General features: G+C 33.4%; 1 protein-coding gene across 1 annotated transcript; it reads left to right on the top strand.

Moving 5' to 3' along the window:
* The first annotated feature begins 9,525 nt into the window (after positions 1-9,525).
* Positions 9,526-14,818, top strand: LOC145738292 (odorant receptor 7a-like). Its single transcript, XM_081993110.1, has 5 exons — positions 9,526-9,771; positions 11,157-11,645; positions 11,778-11,955; positions 12,009-14,617; positions 14,676-14,818. Exons 4-5 carry the CDS (start codon positions 14,378-14,380, stop codon positions 14,739-14,741), a joined length of 306 nt encoding a protein of 101 aa, XP_081849236.1. The 5' UTR covers positions 9,526-9,771; positions 11,157-11,645; positions 11,778-11,955; positions 12,009-14,377; the 3' UTR covers positions 14,742-14,818.
* The last annotated feature ends 7,870 nt before the right edge of the window (positions 14,819-22,688 follow it).

Genomic DNA, 22,688 nt, shown 5'->3' with positions numbered 1-22,688 from the left:
TCTAGAATGAAAATCTAATTTATTATTTATAATATAAATCAAAAGTGTATCCCACTGTTCGACCGGTTGCCCCAAAGATTGAAGCGATCGAAAGTGCTTATGAAATGTATCAATGATTTTTCTTAAAACACTGTGATTTTCTTTAGTCATAGTTGGAAGTTCAAAAATTCCTTTTACATGCGAGTGAACAATTACTCTGTGATTTTCATAACGTTCTTGTAACAATTTCCAAGCTACAGGAAAGTTATTATCTGTTACTTCTAAAGATTGAATTACTTGCATGGAATCGCCTTTTAAACATGAAAGCAAATAATAGAATTTTTGTACGTTATTTAGCGATTCATTTCCGAGTACCAAAGCAGTAAACCCTTCTCGAAATGGTAACCACCCTTCATAAGTACCAAAGAAGTTAGGTAAATTTATAAGAGAAAGTTTTACATTTACATTGTCATGATTAACTTCAACTTTCTGTTCTACTTTTGTTCCCGCTTGAAAATCTTCTATTAAAGTACGTGCTAAAGAAGTTAAACTGAAATATTTGTCTTCAAATAACTGTCTCTCTTCAAGTTTGCTATCTAAATTATCAACTGAATTTAATTCAATTTCGCACTGAATTTTCTGAAAAGCATACCACTCATTGTCTAGCTTTTGCAGTCGAATCTTGATTTCTTCGATTTTGTTATCTGTACTTGAAATATTATTTAAAAAAGTTTCAAAACGATTAATTTGAGCGATGTTTATACGGCGAAGAGGTTTTAATTTGTTTAACTCTTCATTTACAATGCGTTCCATGATTTATTTGAGAAATTAACAATTAAGATTAAAATACAGGTATTTCTTAATTTGATTTGTGTGATAAAATGAGAATGTGTATAAAATAGTAAGCTATTCACAATTATACGGCCACACTTACTCTCAATAGCGAATAACCTAACCTTGAATTCCGTGTGAATCGGCCCTGCTTCGCTATTTAGTTTGTAAACTCGGCGATTGCAGCAAAGACGGAATATTTTCCTGCGTAGTTTCAACGGTGTTGTCGAACCATACGTCTGGCTGATCGTCGCTGCCGTTTCTGCTTATGTGCGGTGCTGTGTTTGTGAATACCTCGTGATTCTAGTTCAGCTGGACGATTGTAACTTCGTCACGTCGCGTCGCCGTCGCCGACCTTCCGTGTTGCTAACTGGATTCGATGTTCGTCAATGGCCGTCGTACATCGAATTTTACTTTGATTTTTGTGATTTCACTAGATTCTTCAACCGTTATAGATATTTTGCTCGAAGGACCATGTAGATACTTGTGGTATAATGATTTTAGGTGAAGAATTGGTGGGTAAAAACACCCCTGAACTGGTTTTTAACTGATTTATTTAAGAGCAAAAAATGTGCCGTGTGGCTTGTCTCGGTAATGCGTGGAGACTCTCTTGCGCAGTTGCCACGTCCTGCGATATCCCAGGCTTACTACTACTGAACAATTATATTACTTTCATCTTATTTGATTTTTATGAATACTTTGACGGGATTATAGGATTGTATGATTTAAAACGTTTCAATCTATCGATTGACCTTGTAAATGATCAACTTAGCAACAACAAACTAACAATTCCCATACAATTCCGACAACCGCAACTTCAAACTTACGGTTTCACCGTACATAATCATGACATAATCATACCCGAAACCTACTTAAATGATCTTTATTTTCCTGAAACACTAACCACTGCAAAGAACGGATTTGCAGTAACAGAAGTTTTTAATTACACAAGTAATGACATTACTGTGCTATTCAAAGAACCCATGCCACTTATTTTCCCACGAACAATACGACCATTTTTCATTGTTTCATATGGATAATATTCTTCCAAAAGAAAGTGCTAAAAATAGCAAAGTTAACATTATCGACTCTTTAAGATGTGACCACCTTAATCCTGAAGAAAAATCTGCTCTTACGAAACTTTGTAAACAATTTTCAGATGTTTTCCACCAAGAAAATCAAAAATTGTCCTTTACCAATAAAGTCAAACACACAATTAGAACAACTGACGAGATCCCCGTACATTCAAAAACTTACCGTTACCCTTTTGTACATAAAAATGAAGTACATCGACAAATAAATAAAACCTTAATTGACACAACTACTCTACTAAGAATTCAAAGTACCATCCTTCAAATAATCTTTAGTAGTCAAAACTTAATAACATTTTTGGATAACTTGGAAAATGCAATTATGTTTGCACAACTTAATGTTTTACATAGTAGTATAATTTCATACCATGAATTGGATATCATCCTTAAAGATTTGACAAAACTTTATGGTAATGATAAACTATTAACATTAAGTAATATTCAGTACTATTATAAACTGTCTGCTCTCCAAGTAACCTTTTCCAAAAATAAAATAATTTTTGCAATTCGCTTTCCAATATTTCTCAAAGAATCCTTTTGAAATGTTTCACCTTTTACCTATACCAATGAACAATTCCATCATTGTACCCCACTCACCCTTCATGGTAATTGGAGCCGAATATGAAGAAGACGCCTGTCCGATGATCGAAAACACCTACATCTGTAAAAATCACCTGGAAACTCAGAGAGATGATTGTGCTGTTCAGCTTATCAGACACGCCAATGTTGGAAAATGTTAAGTGACACCAGTACGAGTAACTGACGCCATAATTCAATCAATAACAAATGAATACGTTTTGGTAATACCAACAAATAGTCCACTTAAAGTTCACAAGTTATGCCAAACTAAAGAGATTGTATTTTTAAACCACCCTAATTTGGTCAAAATTCCAAGAAATTGTGGGATAAGCATCTTAGATAACCAGTTTTGGAATAAAGAGGACATAATTCCAGGAAATCCATTTATTCTTCCTCAAATGGAGTTTTCCTTAAACTACTCTGTTGTCCTTAAGCTGAAGCCTTTGGAACTGACGTCATTAAATTTAAAAGATATCAAGAGTCTTAGTGAAAGTAGATACTACGCAGACTTTCTAGACGAAGAAAACATTCATCCAGTGGTTTGGAGCTTTTCAACATCTTTCCTGATGGTAACCCTTGCCATGCTTTTGATGTTTGCAGTCTGGAAGTTCTACCAATTCAAGAAGACGAAGCGTCAGCCAACCGGTCATTCCACCACCGAGAGGGATGTTCCTGAAAACAACATGGTACCCCTGTTGTTTCCATCTAGGTTGGGTGGAGTTATGGACCCATAACAGCTGACCAGTGTCTAGTATAGTAGAAGTGCTTAGCTTAGCAGTGCATAGGTATTAAGTATAGCCCATTGTATCAAATCAAATCATTCTTTAGACCGCTTTGCTATAGTTCACATCCAAGTTAGAGAAATAAAAGTTTTTAAAAACGGATTTTGTATTTTCAAACTTATAATTTGTTGCTCATTATGGTTTTTTTTTAATAGATTATGTTAAACATGTCAAATAACAGAAATAATTTCTAATAAGCTTATTTCATCAAGCACAGAAATATCTAAAATTTTGTATTATTTTTTTTCTGAAAAAAAAAATGAATTCAGACCCAAAAAAATTTGTTTTTTTTTTTAAATGAGACCCCCGTATATTATTGCATCATTAAAATTAGTTTACACCGGTTTTCCATCTGACTGTACCAACCGGATATTAAAAAAGTACAGTTTTGTACAGTTGTGGGTTTACACAAAGTCAATTTAACTCAACAATTAATAAATTTATTTACATTTCAAAACACTCTGTACAATAATTAATTCAGCTACCAAAAACACTACTACAATTCCACAATTATTCTACTATTTAAACTTTACAGCGTTCCCAAATCCACTAATCCACTGTCTGAAACCGCTTCTTTTATATTCGGTAAACAACGTTCTAGAAACGCTTCGCGATTTGCATCGAACGTCGAAGATGCTTCCAGGTGTGTCGCTTCCTAACTGTGGCCTACTTTAACATGCGCCCGGCCAGATATTGCGGCGCATCCATTCCATCCCGAATCGAGTCACACACAGCATCACCTTCCTTATAATTGCCACCAGCTGGTCTGTGGTCCAGTGTCATCTTCATACGGTCGTTGTTTGGTTTCATCTTCTCTCTCTCTCAAGTTCCTGAATTGTGCTTGATCCTTTCTGTAACGAACACTGGTGACACCGTTTACACCATTTCTCAAGGTCCTTTCTAAAGTTAATCCAGTAAAATCGATCTCTTATTCTAGCCAAAGTCTGGTTTACTCCAAAGTGTCCTCCTCCGCGACTGTCATGTAGTTCTCGCAGCACATTCTCTTTGCAGGAATTGGGCACTATTGTTTGGTAAACAAAGCGTTTTCCGTCTGGACTTTCCCATTTGCGAGTAATTAAGTCATCTCGCAGTCGAAGCGAATTCCACTGCAACCAGTTCCCGTTACTGTTGGTCTATATCTGGAAATCTGTCGCCAATCCGGTTTCAAAACCCTTTCCAACCATCTTCTGATTACTTTCAAATCAGAGTCTGAGCGCTGTCCTTTTATTAGGTCTTCCTTAGAAACGCTGCTCTTCATTCTATTTGTAGCCTTGTTATCTGTCACCTTCGCGATTTGACCACTCCTCAATCCATCATGATTTTTTCCTTTCCGGTGCCTTAAGTCTCTATCAAAAGCTTGACGATCCTCTATAAATCGTGGTAATTGTTCTTCCGGGTTCTTCTTTTCCTGATCCTGGTTACGCCAGTTCTGCAGGGTTGGTAAACGAGACTACTGTCCGCAATTCCAGCGGTAATGTCCTTTACGTCCACAATTATAACACGTAATATTTCTTTTAGCAGAGTAGTACCGGCGATTTGTTCTGATGACCTGATTTCGTCGGCACTGCGGGTTTGGACAATAAGACCGCTGTCTGCAATTCCTGCTATTGTGTCCTTTGCGTCCACATCGATAACATTCCACTCTAGTGATCGGGCGTGACCGTTCTAACTGTGTGGACTGACCATTTCCTAATGCCGCCATTTGTTGCACTAATTGGCCGACCATTGATTTAATTTCATCTATTAATGTAGCTACATGATCGGCTGGCGGTACTCTCTCCTCTTGAATAGTCTCTGGCTTTAAGTCATTGCACGCAGCTTCAACTTCCAGCGCTCGAACCAGTAATTCGCTGCTGTTGCTCCCTTTGAATATCTTCAGCATTTTCTTTACCTCCGGATCTCGAATCCCTTCTACAAAATACCGTGCCACAAGTTCTTCTTGGATTTCATCCGGGACGTAAGCCAGATGCACAAGGCGACGAATTTCGGCCTCAAACTCTTCTAGATTTTCACCAGTTTTCTGCTGTCTTGCCTTTAATTGCGTTTGGTACACTCCTTTCTTATGTTGATCCCCATAACGACGTTCTAATGCAGCTACTAATGCTTCATAGTTGCTTCGTTGGGCGATAGGCAGAGTCTGTAACAGCTCCAATTCAGGTCCTCGTAATGCTACTATTAGTGCTACAGCCATTTCGTCGTTACTCCATCCATTTGCATTTGCAGCGGCCTCAAATTGGAGTGGGTACATTGCCCATGAAGTTTGACCGTCGTATGTGGAAGGCTTGATCTTGTTGAGCCCGTTTCGGGTGGTCATTGTAGAGCTGGCTCCTCTGCTGTCAATTTTCCGCTCTAAGTCGCGTAGCTTTATCTCGACATTATTCTGAATTTTATTAATGTCCTCCCGAACATCGTTCTGAATTTTATTAATGTTCTCCCGAACATCATTCTGAATTTTATTGAGACTATGGGTTACATACTCTTGGATTTCTGTGTTGGTCCCCGCTAGAACGTTCAATATTTCTACGTTACGCTTTTCTTGCCGCTCTCTCTTCTTGTCGAATTCTTTCTTCTTCTTCTTTGTCTTGTTGTCGCATTCTTTCTTCTTGTTGTCGAATCCTTTCTTGTTCTTCCTTGTTTTGTTTTCGAATCTTTTCTTGTTCTTCTTTGTCTTGTTTAAGCATTTCCATAATAGCTACAAGTTGGGCCTCCATGTTTGCACTTTGACGTCTTGTTATTGGCATAAAATAAATTTAACACACCACTGTTCCGAAAATCTCTAGTCCGGTTCTGAACACAAGTCTTTAACCCGAAGTTTAGTTCCAATTCACGTCGCACTAAAGTCTGATCCCACTTCTGACACCAATTGTTACGATTTTCCCATGGGTTTACACAAAGTCAGTTTAACTCAACAATTAATAAATTTATTTACACTTTAAAACACTCCGTACAATAATTAACTCAGCTACTAAAAAACACTACTACAACTCCACAATTATTTCACTATTTAAACTTTACCGCATTCCCAAATTCACTACTACACTACTACGCCGTCGTCGACACCGCTTCTTTTATATTCGCAAACCACGTTCTAGAATGACCGCAAAACGCTTCGCGATTTGCCTCGAATATCAAAGATGCTTCCAGGTGTCGCTTCCTAACTGTGGCCTACTTTAACACGCGCCCGGCCAGATATTGCGGCGCATCGGTTTCATCGAGTATCGAGCATAGTAGGCCCAAACCGTAACAATATTTTTACGTCATTTAATCATGTTAATTTTTACCTTTTCAATGATGTATTACAACATATAAGTTTGTAAACGTTAATTAAAAAAAAAGGTCAAAAAGACGTTTGCTAATAAAAAATATGCCAATATCTAAGCTACCAACAAAAACAATCGGAAAAAGATATAAACTAACACATCAGATAACTTACTATTTATTTAAGAAAATATGAGAACAATTATAATTTAAAAAATTCACACAAAATTAGTTACAAAATTAAATTAATGTTAGTCCTTATAGCTACGTTGAGATTCCAATATGACATTATAATGATGCAAATGTCGCAGTGAAAACCAAACTTACCCTAAGTAGCCCTTATATATTGGTGTAATTGGCCATAAGTAGCAGTGACTAACGCAGATGTTCAAATTGACGTCCATGGTTATCTAAACACACTTCACATCTTTTTACTACAGCCCTTGTAGCATTAAAAATTGAAAGGTTTGGAATTGCGTAAATGCATTCTTCAAATTTTTTGCGCAGTTCTTCAACAGTATTTGATTTATTTTTGTATATCTTGTATTTTATGTGACCCCAAAAAAATAAATCAAGGGGTGTCAGGTCTGGTGACCGTGGTGGCCACCTAATTGGCCCATTTGTACCCCTCCATTTTGCATTAAAATTTTGATTTAAAAATTCAGAAACTCTCCTGGCATTATGTGGCAGCGCACCGTCTTGCTGGAAGTATATCTCCAAAATTTGATTTAGTGGCATATTTTCTAAATTTTCAATAATTTTTTCTTCCAAAACTGACAAATATAATTCGGAATTTAAATTTTGATTGTAAATTTGATATGCTAAAACTCGACTTCCAAAAACCGCTACCCATACATTGAAATCAAATTTTCCTTGCTGACGGCGCCTAACAGTTTGATGGGGATTTATATCAGACCAGTAATGGTGATTGTGCCTGTTAAAAACTCCATCGCTTAATATATGGGCTTCCTCAGTCCAAATATTTTTTTGGTGAAAATTTGGGTTTTCCCTGCATTTATGTAAGTACCATTGACAAAATATCACCCTTCTAGCATCATCACCAGGATGCAGTTCTTGTACCTAGAATAACAGATAATATATGTAAAATTAATCGATATAGTTAAATCTAAAGAGGTTGATATATTTGAGTTATTACGAGCAAAAGATCATATTAACTGATCATCAACGTTTCTGTTATTGGTAAATCAAGCAGGATTTATTAATTACTATATGGTCGTAAAAAAGTGAATACCAGCAAAATAAATTATATAATATTCCATTTTCTTTACCTACCTTTCTTCTTCTTCTTTTTTTATTATATACCTTATCTAGATATCTTATATCTTAGTCGTCTTTTCCTAGTTGATGTTTTCGGCTCAGCTGTGACATATGTAATTGTGTTTATTGTTTCAACTTCTCTGGTTATTTTAAAATACGTTTTTGATCTGGGTTTACAAAAAGAGCCAAAGTCACAGAGATTTGATTGAAGTCGTTCAAAAATTCTACAGTCTGGTTGCCGACGTTCTGGATACCGTTGAAAATATAAATTCGCAGCCTCGACTTTATTTTTTCCACTCTCTATGTAACATTCGATCATGTTCCATTTATGTGTGTTTTCCATTTTGAGAAAATTGCAAGAACAAAACACCAAGAAATTTTTGAAAATGTCAACTGACGCAGAAAATGTGTGATTAACAAATGCCATTTAAGTAACCATGGAGAAGCTTCCATGGCCAACTTCTCAAAATTCAGTAAATCGAGAAGAATCGATAATATTGTCGCCTTAATAAGAAACGTGGTTACACTATCTTCTAGAAATTAAAAACTATTCACATACATAAACCACATGTACCATGTTAAAATAAACATAGCCAAATTTTATTTTTATTTTAGATATTAAGTAGCACTTTTTTGAATAGGAAACACCTTTTCTTTAATTAAAAATTTAACGTTTACAAATTTATATGTTGTAATACATCGTTGGAAAGGAAAAAATTAACAGGATTAAATGACGTAAAAATATATAGGGTGTTTCATTTAAAAAAATGTAACTTACTGTTTATAAGTCAGAAACTAAACGTCATAGAAAAAAACTGACTACGCCATTGGATTCTAAGTGAAAAGTTGTACCGAAAACCATTTTTCTTTTTTTTATAACTTTAATAGCAAATGAAATACAGAGGAGGTTCTAAAATGGCCACTTTTCAAAAACCCCCCGTATCTTTGAAACAAAAGAAGTTTGCGCAGCCCACTCTTCGCCAGTCATCTCAGCTCGGAAAAAGAGATCGGAACACGTATGCTACTTTTTGTCTATCTATTACCGTTTTCTCTGTACCGCGTAAAACCATTGAAAATGCAGCACCCTGTAAAGGGTGCTCTTGGTCACCTGTAATTTTTTTATGTGTTGCGGTGCTTCGTATTTATCTCTGAGAAGCTTTATGAATTATATTTTTGCTACTGTCCCAATATTTATTATTTTACATTGATAGGCTCGAGTATATTCGCAATTGTAACTTGTTTTTATGTTCATTTAATGCAAATACATTGTCATAATTTAATACTAAATAGTTTTTAGGGCTCATACATAGTTAGGTAATTCCATTTTACATTGAATTTTGCAATAGGAAATTTGTTTCTACATGCATAGTAACGATATCCTTCCTAGTCCGGCTTTTCTATTGGAATCGATTTACTCTAATAGTTTTACTGCGATTAGGCTTAAAGACCTATACAAAATTGGGAGATTTTATTTAACTGGTATACTTCTTGAAAATTACAGTGAACTCTTCCGTTATTTAGTTAATGATTGCCAAAGCAAATAACCCCTAATCATTGAAGTAAAGCGAAGTCCATATTAGATTATTTTCCAACTAAAAAATGCTAGCATTAATGGTCACGTAACCTTTAATTATTTTATGGATTAAATAGCCATATATCAAAGTAATTTTGACCAATCTCAGCATAATTTGCATAAGTTTATAAACTATACGAATGATAGTATTCAACATGTCGGATGCTCCAAACGACTACTTCAATTTTCATTACAATATTCTAAAGTGGTACATTTTACTTCCCTTCGATAATCCTGTCTTGAAAGCGTTATATAATATCATAATAGTACCCCATGTGATCTTAATAACCTCGTGCGTAATTTTGGAAAGCGGAGGGCTTTTAGTAGCTACCGGAAGCGACTTTAGTTCTACTGTATTAATTATCGCTGTTCTCATGTTACATTTACAGACATCACAAAGGTGATACTTTTTTTTATTTATACTTTTCATATATGTATAATGACTGGTTTTGTCTTGCAGTTTGCAGTATACAGAGTGCCACAAATTTGTGTGTAAGTATGGGGATCTCGAAAACGGTAAGAAATACAGAGTTAGTTAAATTGTGATAAAATCGTGCAATTTGGATAATAAAATGCCGATTTAAAAATTTAAATTTTTTTAAGTACTTCGGAAAGCATACGACTGAAAATTTGGAAATGAGTTTAAACTTTTTGCTAATTTATTTGATGAGATAAGTGTAAATGAATGACATTTCTCTATTCCACTTTCTTCTTTTTCAACGTGGCAGTATCATAATGGAGATCTGAAGTTTCGGTTTTTGGTTTTTATCATCAACTTTAATTTTTCTTAATGCGTCATATGGCTTTTTCTCTGATTCAGATATGCGATATGGTTCAATCTTGCAATTTTACAAAAATGTTAAAAAACATTTTGTTATTATTCATCAGATAATTCAAAGTAATTGACACTTTGTCATTGAAACTATTTTATTTCTAAAACATTACAATGTCAAATTGCTTCAAAGTTTTGGTCATCTAACATAATTTTTTAACGTGAAGTTGTAGTCCATTTTTTCTCAAAGTGGAGGTGCATGTGTAAAAATGATGGAAAAAAACACTCAGTCTTCTCCACAAAAAAATGTTTATATATATATATTTTTAAGTACGACCCTATTTCTTCAGAAGATTCTGAAAGTTTGGTTTGTCCTGATTTAAATGATATTTAACTGTTGTCTGTTTAATTCGTAGTAATCTATCTTCATTCATTCTTCTGATGTGTGCGTTCCAGTATCTTTGTCGAGCTTTACACCATCTTACGATTCTTAGGTCTCAGTTCTTTTTCTTATCCAGAAAAGTGTGGCCTGTTGTTATTGCGCGTATTGTTTTCATACCTATTATTATTAGCATTCTTTTGGTTTTTGATGTATCGACTCTTGTGTCTGCTCCAAAGGTCATTACTGGCCTACTGGACCTAGTTTTAAATAAAGTATAGTAAGTATTTCAAAGAAGAAGTTGATGATGGTTAATAAAAATAGAAACGTCGGACCTCAAAAATGATATTGCCACGTTTCAGAGGAGGTAAAGGGTCATTTATTTTCACTTTTCTCATCAAATAAGTCCACAAAAAAATAAAAATTAATTTCCAAAATTTCGTTATTTTTTGGATTGTCAGGAAAAATCGGATGATTTAAAATTTTATACGACGGCATATTGTTATACTGCAAAATTTTTAATTTTGTCATAATTTAATAAACTCCTTATCTTTTACCGTTTTTGAGTTATCCATACTTACACACAAATTTGTGGCACCCTGTACACTAAGCGTTTGACGGTTTAAATTTTCAGAGTTATTAGATGGCATTTGACGAAATCAAAGTACCTAGTGATTCTTCAGGAGCTAAGGTCAATTAATTCAGATCTGTACGACTTTGACTATCAGCTTACCTCCTTTGATGTTTCCGCCATTGACTTTTCCAGTACTTCGACGGGTCAAGAACAGTTCAGACTTTGTAAATATTTTTCTCTAAAGTTTATTGATCATTTGCACTATTTTAGAGCCCAAATACGCAACTTTAACGACCGCGCACTTCAAAAAGCTTATAATAAGTGCAAAAGAATAACGTTATTTTTTCTTACTTATACCTTCTTGAACATCTTTATATCATACATAGTAAATTACTGGAACAGTCCTAGAGAAGAACAAAACATCAACTTACAAAGGCTTTCCGTACCAGCTTTGGTTTCCATTCGACACTTCTATTTCTGATGGGTATTACTGGATTGCATTCCTGTACCAACCTTACGCCTTTTTCTTTCTTGTATCTGAATTTTTCTGTAAGTTGGAGTACGGGAGCTGGAGACAAATAATGCCACTTTAATTAAATTCCTGTAATCAATATGACGATTGTCACCAACTCCCGGTTCATGTCATAAATAATGTTGAATGTTAAAAGAGAATTTATGCAGGTATTGACATTCTATGCGTCTCCACTATCATTCATTTAACTGCTTTCATTAGAGTGTTGGGCCACCTTTTTGCTTCTGTGGATAGCAACGTGGACTTCAGTTTGACAGAGACAAAAGTGTTACAATTAAAGGAACACAGGCTGATAAAATGTATCAAACAACTAACGAAAATTTTCCAGTCAGATTGAAATTCTGTCCTGGTGAGGTCATTTCTTTACAATCCTTTTGTAGATGTTGTGACATGCTTAATAACCTGGTATCTTCTCAATTATTACTACAGGAATTTTGCATGACCTGTGTAGTTTGCTGTAGCATCTACAGATCCACTTCTCCTGTAAGTATAATCCAAAATTAAGAAATAAAATAAAATATCATTACAACGTAAGTAATAGAAAAGCAAGTGTTTTGAATATTGTTGGTGGAGAAAGTTCGAGTGGTATTTAGTGGGGAGATTGAAACCGCCTACAACAGGTAACCATTTATTTTTTCAAAATTTTAAAGATAATGGGTACAATAATGGATACTTACCCCGAGTTTACCAAGGCCAAGTAAAACAAGAGATTCATGATGGGGTTAAAAGGAATTACAAGTGGGTACAGGAAAGCGACGTGCGGCAATTGCTCTAGGTAGAAGAGGATGGTGGCGGCCAAATGACAAAAAAATGTTTTTTTTTTTGGACTGGCTAGTGTCTTCCCTAATGGAACAGGTGATGAGGCTGCCTTTTGGATGAGGGCTACAGTAGTTTGTGGACTTGGGCTCAAATTTGACCCAGAAATTGGCGGCTTAATGATGATTCAGTGTTGATATACAGGGTAATTCAAATTCGACCCTCACCATTGGGATCTCGTAAACTATAGGAGATACGAGAAAGTTTAAATTGGGGCAAAGTTGCGCAATGTAAAGCTCAACCAAATGCAGTTTTAAAAATTTCGATTTTCCGAGTACTTCCGAAGATATCCGAAAAAAACTGAAAATTTGATTTTTTGTTTTTATTTATTTCTAATCTTATTTGAAGAGATATTCCAAAACTAAAAGCACCTTTTCATTGCCACTTTTTCTCAGCTATTCGATTATGGATTCAAATTTGCCACACGACGTTTCGTTTTTTGGCAGCCATCATCAACTTTCTTTTTTCTTATGGGCGCCATATTGGATTTTTAGCCGACCAAATAGTACGTTTTATTCTGATTTTAGTGATGTATAATAACTTATGATTTGCTTCATAAATAACAAAACAATTCAATAAAAACTATTTTTACTTTAGTTATTGGCTTTGAGTTAATGGGCCGTTTCATAAAATGTCATTATTTGACAGTACTTGTCAAACACGATAATTCGGACGATCATTAGAGCTTTTAGAGATTTTGCCTTAGTTAGCTTTGAGTTAATGAGACGTTTTATGAAGATTACTTGGTAGTACTTGTCACACGCAATTGGCCTGAACATACTTAGTCACAAAGGTGTATGTACACGTGACTTAAACCGGTTTATTCACTCGAAGAGCTTAGGCCACTCGCTACGCTTGTGGACCTAGTTGTTCTTTTCGTGAATAAAAAATGGTTTAAGTCACTTGCTGCAAAGTAACTATTAAATCACTCTGAATGACATTCGCCTATTTACAGATGTAAACAAACAAACATCAATGTTACATCTACGGGGCGCGGTGCAAATTTAATAGAACTGTAATTTCAGTTTTTTTTTTTTAATATAAGAAGTCGAAATTTAATAAAATACTGTATAAGACACGTGACTTAAACCGGTTTATTCACTCGAATAAATATGAGTGAATAAAAAATGGTTTGTCACTTCCAAAATAAATAACTATAAACTTGCACTTAACATTATAAAAAATTGAAATTTGGCAAAAAATGAAGTTCCTAAAATGATGATCTTTCTCTTGGAAACATAAATAAGCCTTTTAAGTTAGAGATAATGCCAACAAATCTCTTTTTCTGATTAACCTAAATAGTTCAGCAATGCTTGTATAATAATAACATTTTCTGCGGGGGTTTCTTTTCTAGATACATTTTTAACTATGATTGACGCTCTAATGATCGTCCGAATTATCGTGTTTGACAAGTACTGTCAAACAATGACATTTTTTAAAACGGCCCATTAACTAAAAGCCAATAACTAAAGTAAAAATAGTTTTTATTGAATTATTTGGTTATTTATGAAGCAAATCATAAGTTATTATACATCACTAAAATCAGAATAAAACGTACTATTTGGTGGACAAAAAATCAAATTTTCAGTTTTTTTCGGATATCTTCGGAAATACTCGGAAAATCAAAATTTTTAAAACAGCATTTGGTTGAGCTTTATATTGCGCAACTTTGCCCCAATTTAAACTTTCTCGTATCTCTTATGGTTTCTGAGATCCCAATGGTGAGGGTCGAATTTGAATTACCCTGTATATCAGTTATGAGGCACGAACTGTTAAGAATTACTGGACCTTGTTAACAATTGTCGCTACTTGGTGAATTTGACAGATGAAGAGTCAATTGTCACTTTCAATACCTTACTCTCACATTGTTCCGTCATTCTCAAAATTTTGAATTAAATTTAACCCAATATTTTAGGGTGTGAGTTCAACAGAAATGGGATACGTGTCGACAATGGGTATTATAGCCGCTATCGAAATGTTAACAGTGTCATGGTTCAACCAGTGTTTCATGCTAGAAGTGTTCGAGCTTCTGAACCGTATTTACGAACTGGACTGGTTAAATTATAACACAAAAATGCGCAAAATGTTAGTGTTTCTAATGCAACGAGTACAGAAACCCTATCATTTCACTATGGGACTCGGTTTCCCTTTGAATTTGGGAGTTTTCTTTACGGTAAGACTTTTGTTTTCTTTACTTGCGAATTTATGTCCTCTGTGCTATGGTTTTGTAGATGATCAAAACGTCTTATTCTTTGTACGCCTTGTTGACTAATACTGGTTCTAAAGTATCCACTTAAACAAATGTATGAAATGTTCGCTACAGAATGATGTACACCAAATCTAACAATAAAAAAGCACCTTCAGCAATACCAAATTATCTTCTATATTTCAACCCTCGCATCGTATATAAACTATTATACAGTGTGAACCCCGATGAATCCCCGCAATTTATTATGGAAAAACCGCATGGTCCAGAATTCTGAAAATTTAAAGCATTCAAAAGTCGATACGTGCAGTTTATCTAATAGTTATTTATACAGCAAGTGACTTCCATTTTTTATTCACGAAAAGCGTAGCGAGTGGCCTTCAAGTTCTTCGAGTGAATAAACTGGTTTAAGACATGTGTTTATACAATATTTTATTAAATTTCGACTTGTTATATTAAAAAAAAACTAAAATTACAGTTCTATTAAATTAGCACCGCGCCCCATAGATGTGACATTGATGTTTGTTTGTTTACATCTGTTAATAGGCGAATGTCACTCAGAATAATTTTAAAAAATTTTAAACATCTAGTGAATAAAAAATGTTTGAAATCGTTGCTAAGCCTTGAATAATTGACTAGTTATAGGACGAAATTGAATAAAAATTATTTTCAGCATGTAGCGGTCGTCTCAAAAGTAAAAGAAAATATCGTAAGTTGTATTTTTTAAATGGAATACCGAGTATTTTACTTTATTTTCAGAATCTACTTTGCAAATAAAAGATGATTTTATCAAGGTTTAATATGCCTACACTCTACAGTTTCCCAGATATTCATTATATTGTAAAAATGTAGAACACATTTTAAAGTTTAATCACCTAACGTTTGTATGATTTTCATTAACGAAAATTGGTTTGGGTACTGCCAAAAGATCAAGTTTTATGATTCAGGAGTGATAAATTGTCTCATACAGGGTGTCTCACATTGTTTAGTCAATAATGGCAACCTTGAAACCGTAATAATAACTCAACATAATCAAATGAAACACCCCCTATTTTATGGTTAGAGTAGATTCAAAATGTAATTGTCTATCGAAAATTATTAAAGTCTCCTATAGCTAACTATGCGGGATCGCAAAAATTGATATTTCTCGAATTTCAACTTATTTTTGATGCCGTCGTAAAATAGCTCTTGTTATTTTAAAAATACATAATTATTGCCATTAGTAGTAATAATGTCAATATTTGTTTGGAGACATAAAATCATGATCTATTTGAAGAAATTAAATTAAGTACCTATATACAGATGCCAAGAAACTGGCTTATATCACGCTCAGTTATATTAGGAGGCCTGCTAGGGTCTTTTTCTATTGAAAAATAATTAGACTCGGATGTTATTTTTGACACGAGCTCTTGGTCAAAAAAGTAACTAAAAAACGAAAAAGGTGTGCTCAGAGCCTCAATGTCAGGGGAAAAATTTGTGCTACCATGAAAAAGAAACCAAGAAATGCTACGGCGTTATCAAGAGTCAAGTTTTTTTTTTGCGCCAAATAGTATCTTTAAATTTTTCCTTCAAAGCTTTTGCTTCCTTCTTTGGATTTCCTTCTAAGTCCCCAGTGTCAACTGTCTGTTTTTTTCCTATTTTTTCCACCTCTTTTACTTGTTTGTCTATCTTCTTCTAAGTCTTCATTTCCTAGCAGTAATCCATCCTCAAACTCAATGGGCATTGACAATCAGCCTTATGCCGTAAATCCATTGACTTCATTTCAAGTTTGAAACGCAAGAAATATGACGTAAAGTTGACAGTTGATAGAGGTTTTCAATCAAAATGGCGATTCAGTATGATGTAGTCTCCAATTGATTGAAATGTATCTCAATGTAATGAAATTGAGTCAAGTTGCCTTGCAAAATCTTAATATTTAATGCAGATATGCAGTAGGGTAATTCAAACACCAGAAACTTTGAGTTTTAAGTTTTAATAATTAAAAGAATGTTAAACTAACATTAACAAAACAGCATGTCTTTTTTTAACTTCTCAAAAACTACATCGAACTTCGACTTGACTTACATGAGTTGACGTTGACAGCTGACAGACAGGGTATGACCCGTAATTAACCAACCAACCCAAGCCAACTAAACTAAGGGTTCAACTGGATTACCATTGCTACACTTCTATAACAAAACTGAATGAAGACAAAACTTTAGTGTTCAAAATCTAGGTGAATGGTGAATACAAAACAACAATGTGGGAACTTACGTTTCTGATTGAAAGCTTGACATCGTAGCGTAAAATGCACAACACACACTAACAAACAATTCTAAAGCATACATAAAAATAAAATACAATTTACAATTAAAATAGATTAATTTAACCAATTTAACTATCCACTAAACAAGTTGACGCCGGCCGGCAAACGAAACGAGTTTGTCAATAGTGTCACACACGTCAACATATTGCGGGAAAATCAAACTATTTGTGAAACGATCGGTTTTACGAATGAGTAAAGTACTAAAATGGCCCCTGAGCTATAGAAGAAAGCCAAAGGCGCACCGCCAGAGGTGGGATATCTGTAGTTTATATCCGGAAAACCGGTACACTAATATAGTACACTAATATTTGCCATAAGAAAACTGCTTGTGCCGCCGTTCGGCCGTTTACTTGCCAAACGGCTTGTGTTTGCTGGGAAGTCTTAACTACTGTAAATTATATACCTTTTTCCATTGTTCACCAGTTTTTTGGGTACCTCCAATAGAATTTATAGCCTTTGCAGCTTGTTCCCAAGATTGTCTTTTTAAATTTGGGGTACCTTTTCCCCACTTTAAAACCTCAGAACTTTTTAGCTCAGTTAGAAGTTGAATATATTGCTGGAGATATGTTCTATATGTTTGTTGAGACGAGTTACTCATTTTTTTCTTTGTTTATTGGGTCTTCTGTCTCACACAAAAAAAGGTTTGTTGGGAAAATGGAATTTCGCACTATTTTCAACTAAGTTGAAAATAACATTAACCTAGTCGTCCCAACACAAGACCACTGACTTAGGCTCGATCTTGTTACCTAAAAACGCTGACGTTTCGGTGGAAAATCTACCACCGTCTTCAGAGAATCTAAAAAAGAAAGAAAGAACACAACGGCAGAACACAGAAAACAACAACTTAATAAATATTAAACCTGATAATGTTCAATATGGAACTCTGAGAAGGGTTTTGTCAATAAAAATTGACATAAATTTTGACTTTTGTCATTCCAATAGGAAAGGTTATCTATTGTTGTAGTGAAGGTGGGTTTTATAATGAAAACAAAATTACAAGAAATTTCAGTTTCGTTTGATATGGCCAAGTGTTATCTCCTCCTCTAGAATATTTAACCAAGTTTGGTCAATATTAATAGAGGATGTAGCAACACAGGAGTCATGGTTTAATCTAATATATGCACTTTCTTTTATTTTACGTCTTTTTGAAAAAGTTTCTTTGTCTATGATACTACATTCATTCCATTTGACTCTATGATCATTATCAAACGCGTGTTGGCATATATTAGATTTGTGAAAGTCTCCAGTTCTTAAATAATTTTGGTGTTCTTTAATACGTTTTTTTAAAGGTCTGGAGGTTTCACCAATATAAAATTGATTGCATTCGCAAGGAATTTTATATATCACGTTTCTTGTAGATTCATTTTCATTGTGAGGTTTTGTTTTAGTTAAGTGTGATCTTAATGTGTTTTGAGTTCTAAATATTGTTCTGATGTTATATTTTTTAGCTATTCGTTTGATTTTGTCAGAAATACCTGGAATGTAAGGAATAAAAAGGTTAGTAAAAGGTAAAATTTGATTTTGATTTCCAGATTGTTTTGGATGTTCTAAATCCCTAAAACATTTATTAATAAATGTTTCAGGATAGTCATTTTCTTTTAGAACATTTTTAATGAATAATTTTTCTTTATTAAATTGTTCATTATTGCATCATTATTGGCTCTATCAAATAAACTTTTTACAATACCTTTTTTTACCATTATTGGATGATTGGATTTGTAGTTTAAATATCTATTTGTGTGGGTTGGTTTTCTGTATACTTTTGTTTCAAATTTGTTTATGTCTTTTTTGATTAGAATGTCTAAGAATGGAAGTTCGTTATTTTGTTCAGTTTCTGTTGTAAATTTGATTGTGGGTTCTATTGAGTTTATGTGAGTTAGAAATTGTTGGAGATGATCATTACCAAATGGATATATTGTGAAAACATCATCAATATATCTCCACCAGATTGTTGGTTTATAATTAAAATTATTAATGTTATTTTCTTCGAAATGTTCCATAAAAACATTACTTAATATTGGAGACAATGGAGAACCCATTGCCATTCCAGAATTTTGTTGGTAATAATCATCTCCATATTGGAAGAATGTTGTTTTAACACAAATTGTTAAAAGTTCTAAAATAGTGTTTACGCTTAAGCTTGTACGTTCCCCAAGACTTGAATCATTTTGCAATTTAGATCTAACAATTGAAAGAGTTTTGTCAACTGGGACGTTTGTGAATAAACTTACAACATCAAAACTTACCAGAATATGATTTGGATTAATGTCGATATGTTTGAGTTTTTCAAGAAAGTGAGGAGAGTTTTTTATGTAAGAATCTGTGTTACCTACTAAAGGATTTAAAATGTTTAGCAAGAAGCGAGCTAATGAGTGAGTAGGCGAATTTATACTACTCACAATTGGCCTTAATGGCATGTTATTTTTATGAATTTTAGGAACACCATAAAAATGTGGTGTTTTGCTATTACGTGGCGTAAGATTACGCCTCTCAAGATCAGAAAATTGATCTTGATGTTTTTTTAAAGTAGTGTAAATTTGCCTTTCAATTTTTTCTGTTGGGTTTTTATTTAGTTTTGTGTAATTGTTTTCATTTAAAAGAGTCATGACTTTGTTGTGGTATGTAATAGAGTCCATTATGACTGTAGCGTTACCTTTGTCTGCTGGAAGTATTTTTATGTTGTTGTCTTTTTTGAGAGAGTATAATGCTTGTTGTTCAGGTTTGGATAGGTTTTGTTTGATTTTGTGTTGTTTTTCTAAGATAAGTTTTGATCTTATTTTAAATTCTTGTTGATGTTCTTCTGGCAAATTTTGAGTTGTCTCTTCAATTGCAGAAATAATATCAAGTTTGGGAATGTGTTGTGGTGTAATGGCAAAGTTTAAAAAAAAAAAAGAATATATTGCTGTCTTGAGGCTTTCTTAGACATACCTAAAATTGATTTAAAAATTAAGTTTGGTACTTTATCCTAATTTTGAATTAAGTACTTACCGTTGCCGGGAAAAAAACTGAAAAACACCAAAAGCCGTTTAAAATTTACATAATCTGTGAGGTTAGGTCGGTACTTCTCCGTCTGGTTTGGTCTGGCCATAACACAAATGCAATGTTGCCATAGTGAAGCTTGAAATTTTATCAATCAATTGTAACCTACAGTTTTTTTAATCAATTGTTCTTAGTGCATATCTACAGTGCGGTTTTTTTAACGCGCAACATAGGATTTTACGTGTTAAATTTTTAAGCCCATGTTAGACCATGTTGTTTTGGAACTACAAGTGTAAAACTTGACGGGTGTGTGTTTAGTACCTTGAAGCTTAAGTAAGTTTACCAATTTGGTCTAAAAAGTGTTTAATATACCCAAAATTGGAAGAAGGCATTTTTGGGCCATTACACCTACTAATACTTAAACTAAATTTTAAAGTGGGCTTTACTTTTTGCAAAAACACTTGGAACCTTATTTTTATAGGAGGTTTTGGATTCTACAAACAATCCTTACCATATTTCATGCAACATACTCCATACTGATATTCAATTGTTTTCAAACAAATGTCAAATACACTTTTCAAAATTATAGGTCCTACAACTTTTACTTAAAAAAATTGAAAAAAATTAAAATCAGCTGTTCAAAATGAACTCTATGTACTGTTACAATAACCAAGACGGTTTATTATCTTTTTACATTTTTTTAAAAAATGTCATCAATCATTTTTGGGGATGTTAATCTGATTTATTGTAAAATTATTGGTGTCAAATTATCAATATTTACAGGACAATTGTGGTACAAGTTGCATGGAACATATTTAGAATTGTTTGTTTCTAGAATCCAAATTATACAATAATAAAGAAGTGTTGCCATTTAAAAGATCAAAAATATTTTAAATACCCAGTTTTTGGGCCCTGTATAATTCCAATTCATATAACACAAGCAGCATTTAATAAAATTAAAAGCATGAGGGGGTTCGAGAATTTTTGTGAAAAGTTAGTCTTTTTAATTTTATTGAACTTAGGCAGCATGCATGTTACAAAAGCACTGTATGTAGTGTTATCTAAATGCATGTTTGAAGGAACAGTAATAATCTAATTCATATACGTGTCAATTCTTCAGATCAAATGATGTCTACGAAATTACTTAGATGATACAACATTTGCTTATCTAGTACCATGATTTTAAACCAAACATATAGGGTGTTACCAATTCGATGCATTAGCATTGCTATCTCAGAAAGTATAGTTGATAGAGCTTTAGTTAAATGGAGGCAAAGTTGCGCATTTTATTGCTAAATAATTTAATAAAACTCAAAATTCTATTTTATTTTTTTACCACTTTAATCAATGGCACCTTCTGCAGGCACATTTTCTTCAAGAAAATAGTTTTAGTTTTTAGCTCAAACATTACTTTTTTAGATACCAACGTCAGCTTCAAATTTTCAATTACCGACCTAAACTTTTTATTTCATTTTTTAATAGCCACAGACCTTCTGAAACTAATGATGTGTCACACTTGTCAAAAAATATACCTAGTGTACTCGTATTATGTACTTGCTATTTTAAGATTTTTAAAAAAAAAAAAATCATAATGAGTAGTAATTAGCATAGTTGTCATAATGAGTAGATAATTTAGTTTTATATAATTTAATAAATAGGTTCATTGCTCCTTCGAAAAAGAGCGAGAGTTTCTTATGGTACTTTTCATTTATTTAAAAAAAAATATGTTTTTTGTTAGTTATTTATTTTTCAGATACTCACATGTTTGAATTCGCGGTTGAGTTTTGATGAATCAGCTTAATCATATCAAACTAAATTATTTACTCATTATGATAACATATGAATTTCAAATGCATATTTGAAAAAAACAAATACCTAAGTACACTAGGTATAATTTTTTGACAAGTGTGGCACATCATTATTTTCGGTAGGTTGGTAGCTACTAAAAAAACGAAATCGAAAGTCTCGGTCCGTATTTTAAAATATTATGATGGTATCTAAAAAACGAAACGTTGTAGCTAAATACAAACATTATTTTCTTAAATAGCATAAATTAATGCCTCCAGAAGGTGCAATTGATTTTCCAAAATAATCAATAATAAAGTTGAAAAAAATAAAAGAGAAATTTGATTAGTTGTTTTTGTTGGATATCTCCGGATGTAATGAAAATTTAAAAAAAAAAATTTTACCGAACTATTTAGCAGCAAAATGCGCAACTTTGCCTCCATTTAACTAAAGCTCTATCAACTATACTTTCTGAGATAGCAATGCTAATGCATCTAATTTGTAACACCCTGTATTTGTGCAGCTGCAATGTTTTTTTTAACAATCCAATACTTAAGTTCAATTTTTTTCAGTTCAAATTCTGCTGATTAAGCCATCTTCCATCTGTTGTTATGTCAACTAAAGTTCGAATTTGTCACTTTGCTTTTGTATTTATTATTTATGTTATGTCAAATAGATTCCCATGCAGCTAAAATAGTTGTATTTGTTATTTTAATACAATATTTCAATAATAGTTGAAAATTAGACAATAAAATCAAGTAAATGTATATTTTTTGAAGGACATAGAGCCTGCTGGTCTTAAGTAAGATTATAATACCAATTTCAAACTTAACCTAGGTATTTAACCCTGCTGATGCATCATTACTACACATTTTTCTCGTCTGGTATTTTTTAAGTTGTTGTGCTCGGAGTAGGGTGTATACTGTTCTCGCGGAGTGAGTTTACCCGTGCGTCACAAAGGCTACGTCA

The sequence above is a fragment of the Ips typographus genome, linkage group LG15 (assembly GCF_016097725.1).
Source record: "Ips typographus isolate SLU linkage group LG15, UJ_Ityp_2.0, whole genome shotgun sequence".
In the NCBI taxonomy this organism is placed as follows: Eukaryota; Metazoa; Arthropoda; class Insecta; order Coleoptera; family Curculionidae; genus Ips; species Ips typographus.
This window is presented reverse-complemented; position numbering and strand designations above follow the sequence as displayed.

Bases quoted from the DNA above. Each gene is read 5' to 3' on its own strand.
- LOC145738292 (XM_081993110.1), top strand. From the start codon at position 14,378: ATGGGATACGTGTCGACAATGGGTATTATAGCCGCTATCGAAATGTTA. The intron at 14,618-14,675 runs GTAAGACTTTTG...ATGGTTTTGTAG, and splicing joins ATTTGGGAGTTTTCTTTACG to ATGATCAAAACGTCTTATTC.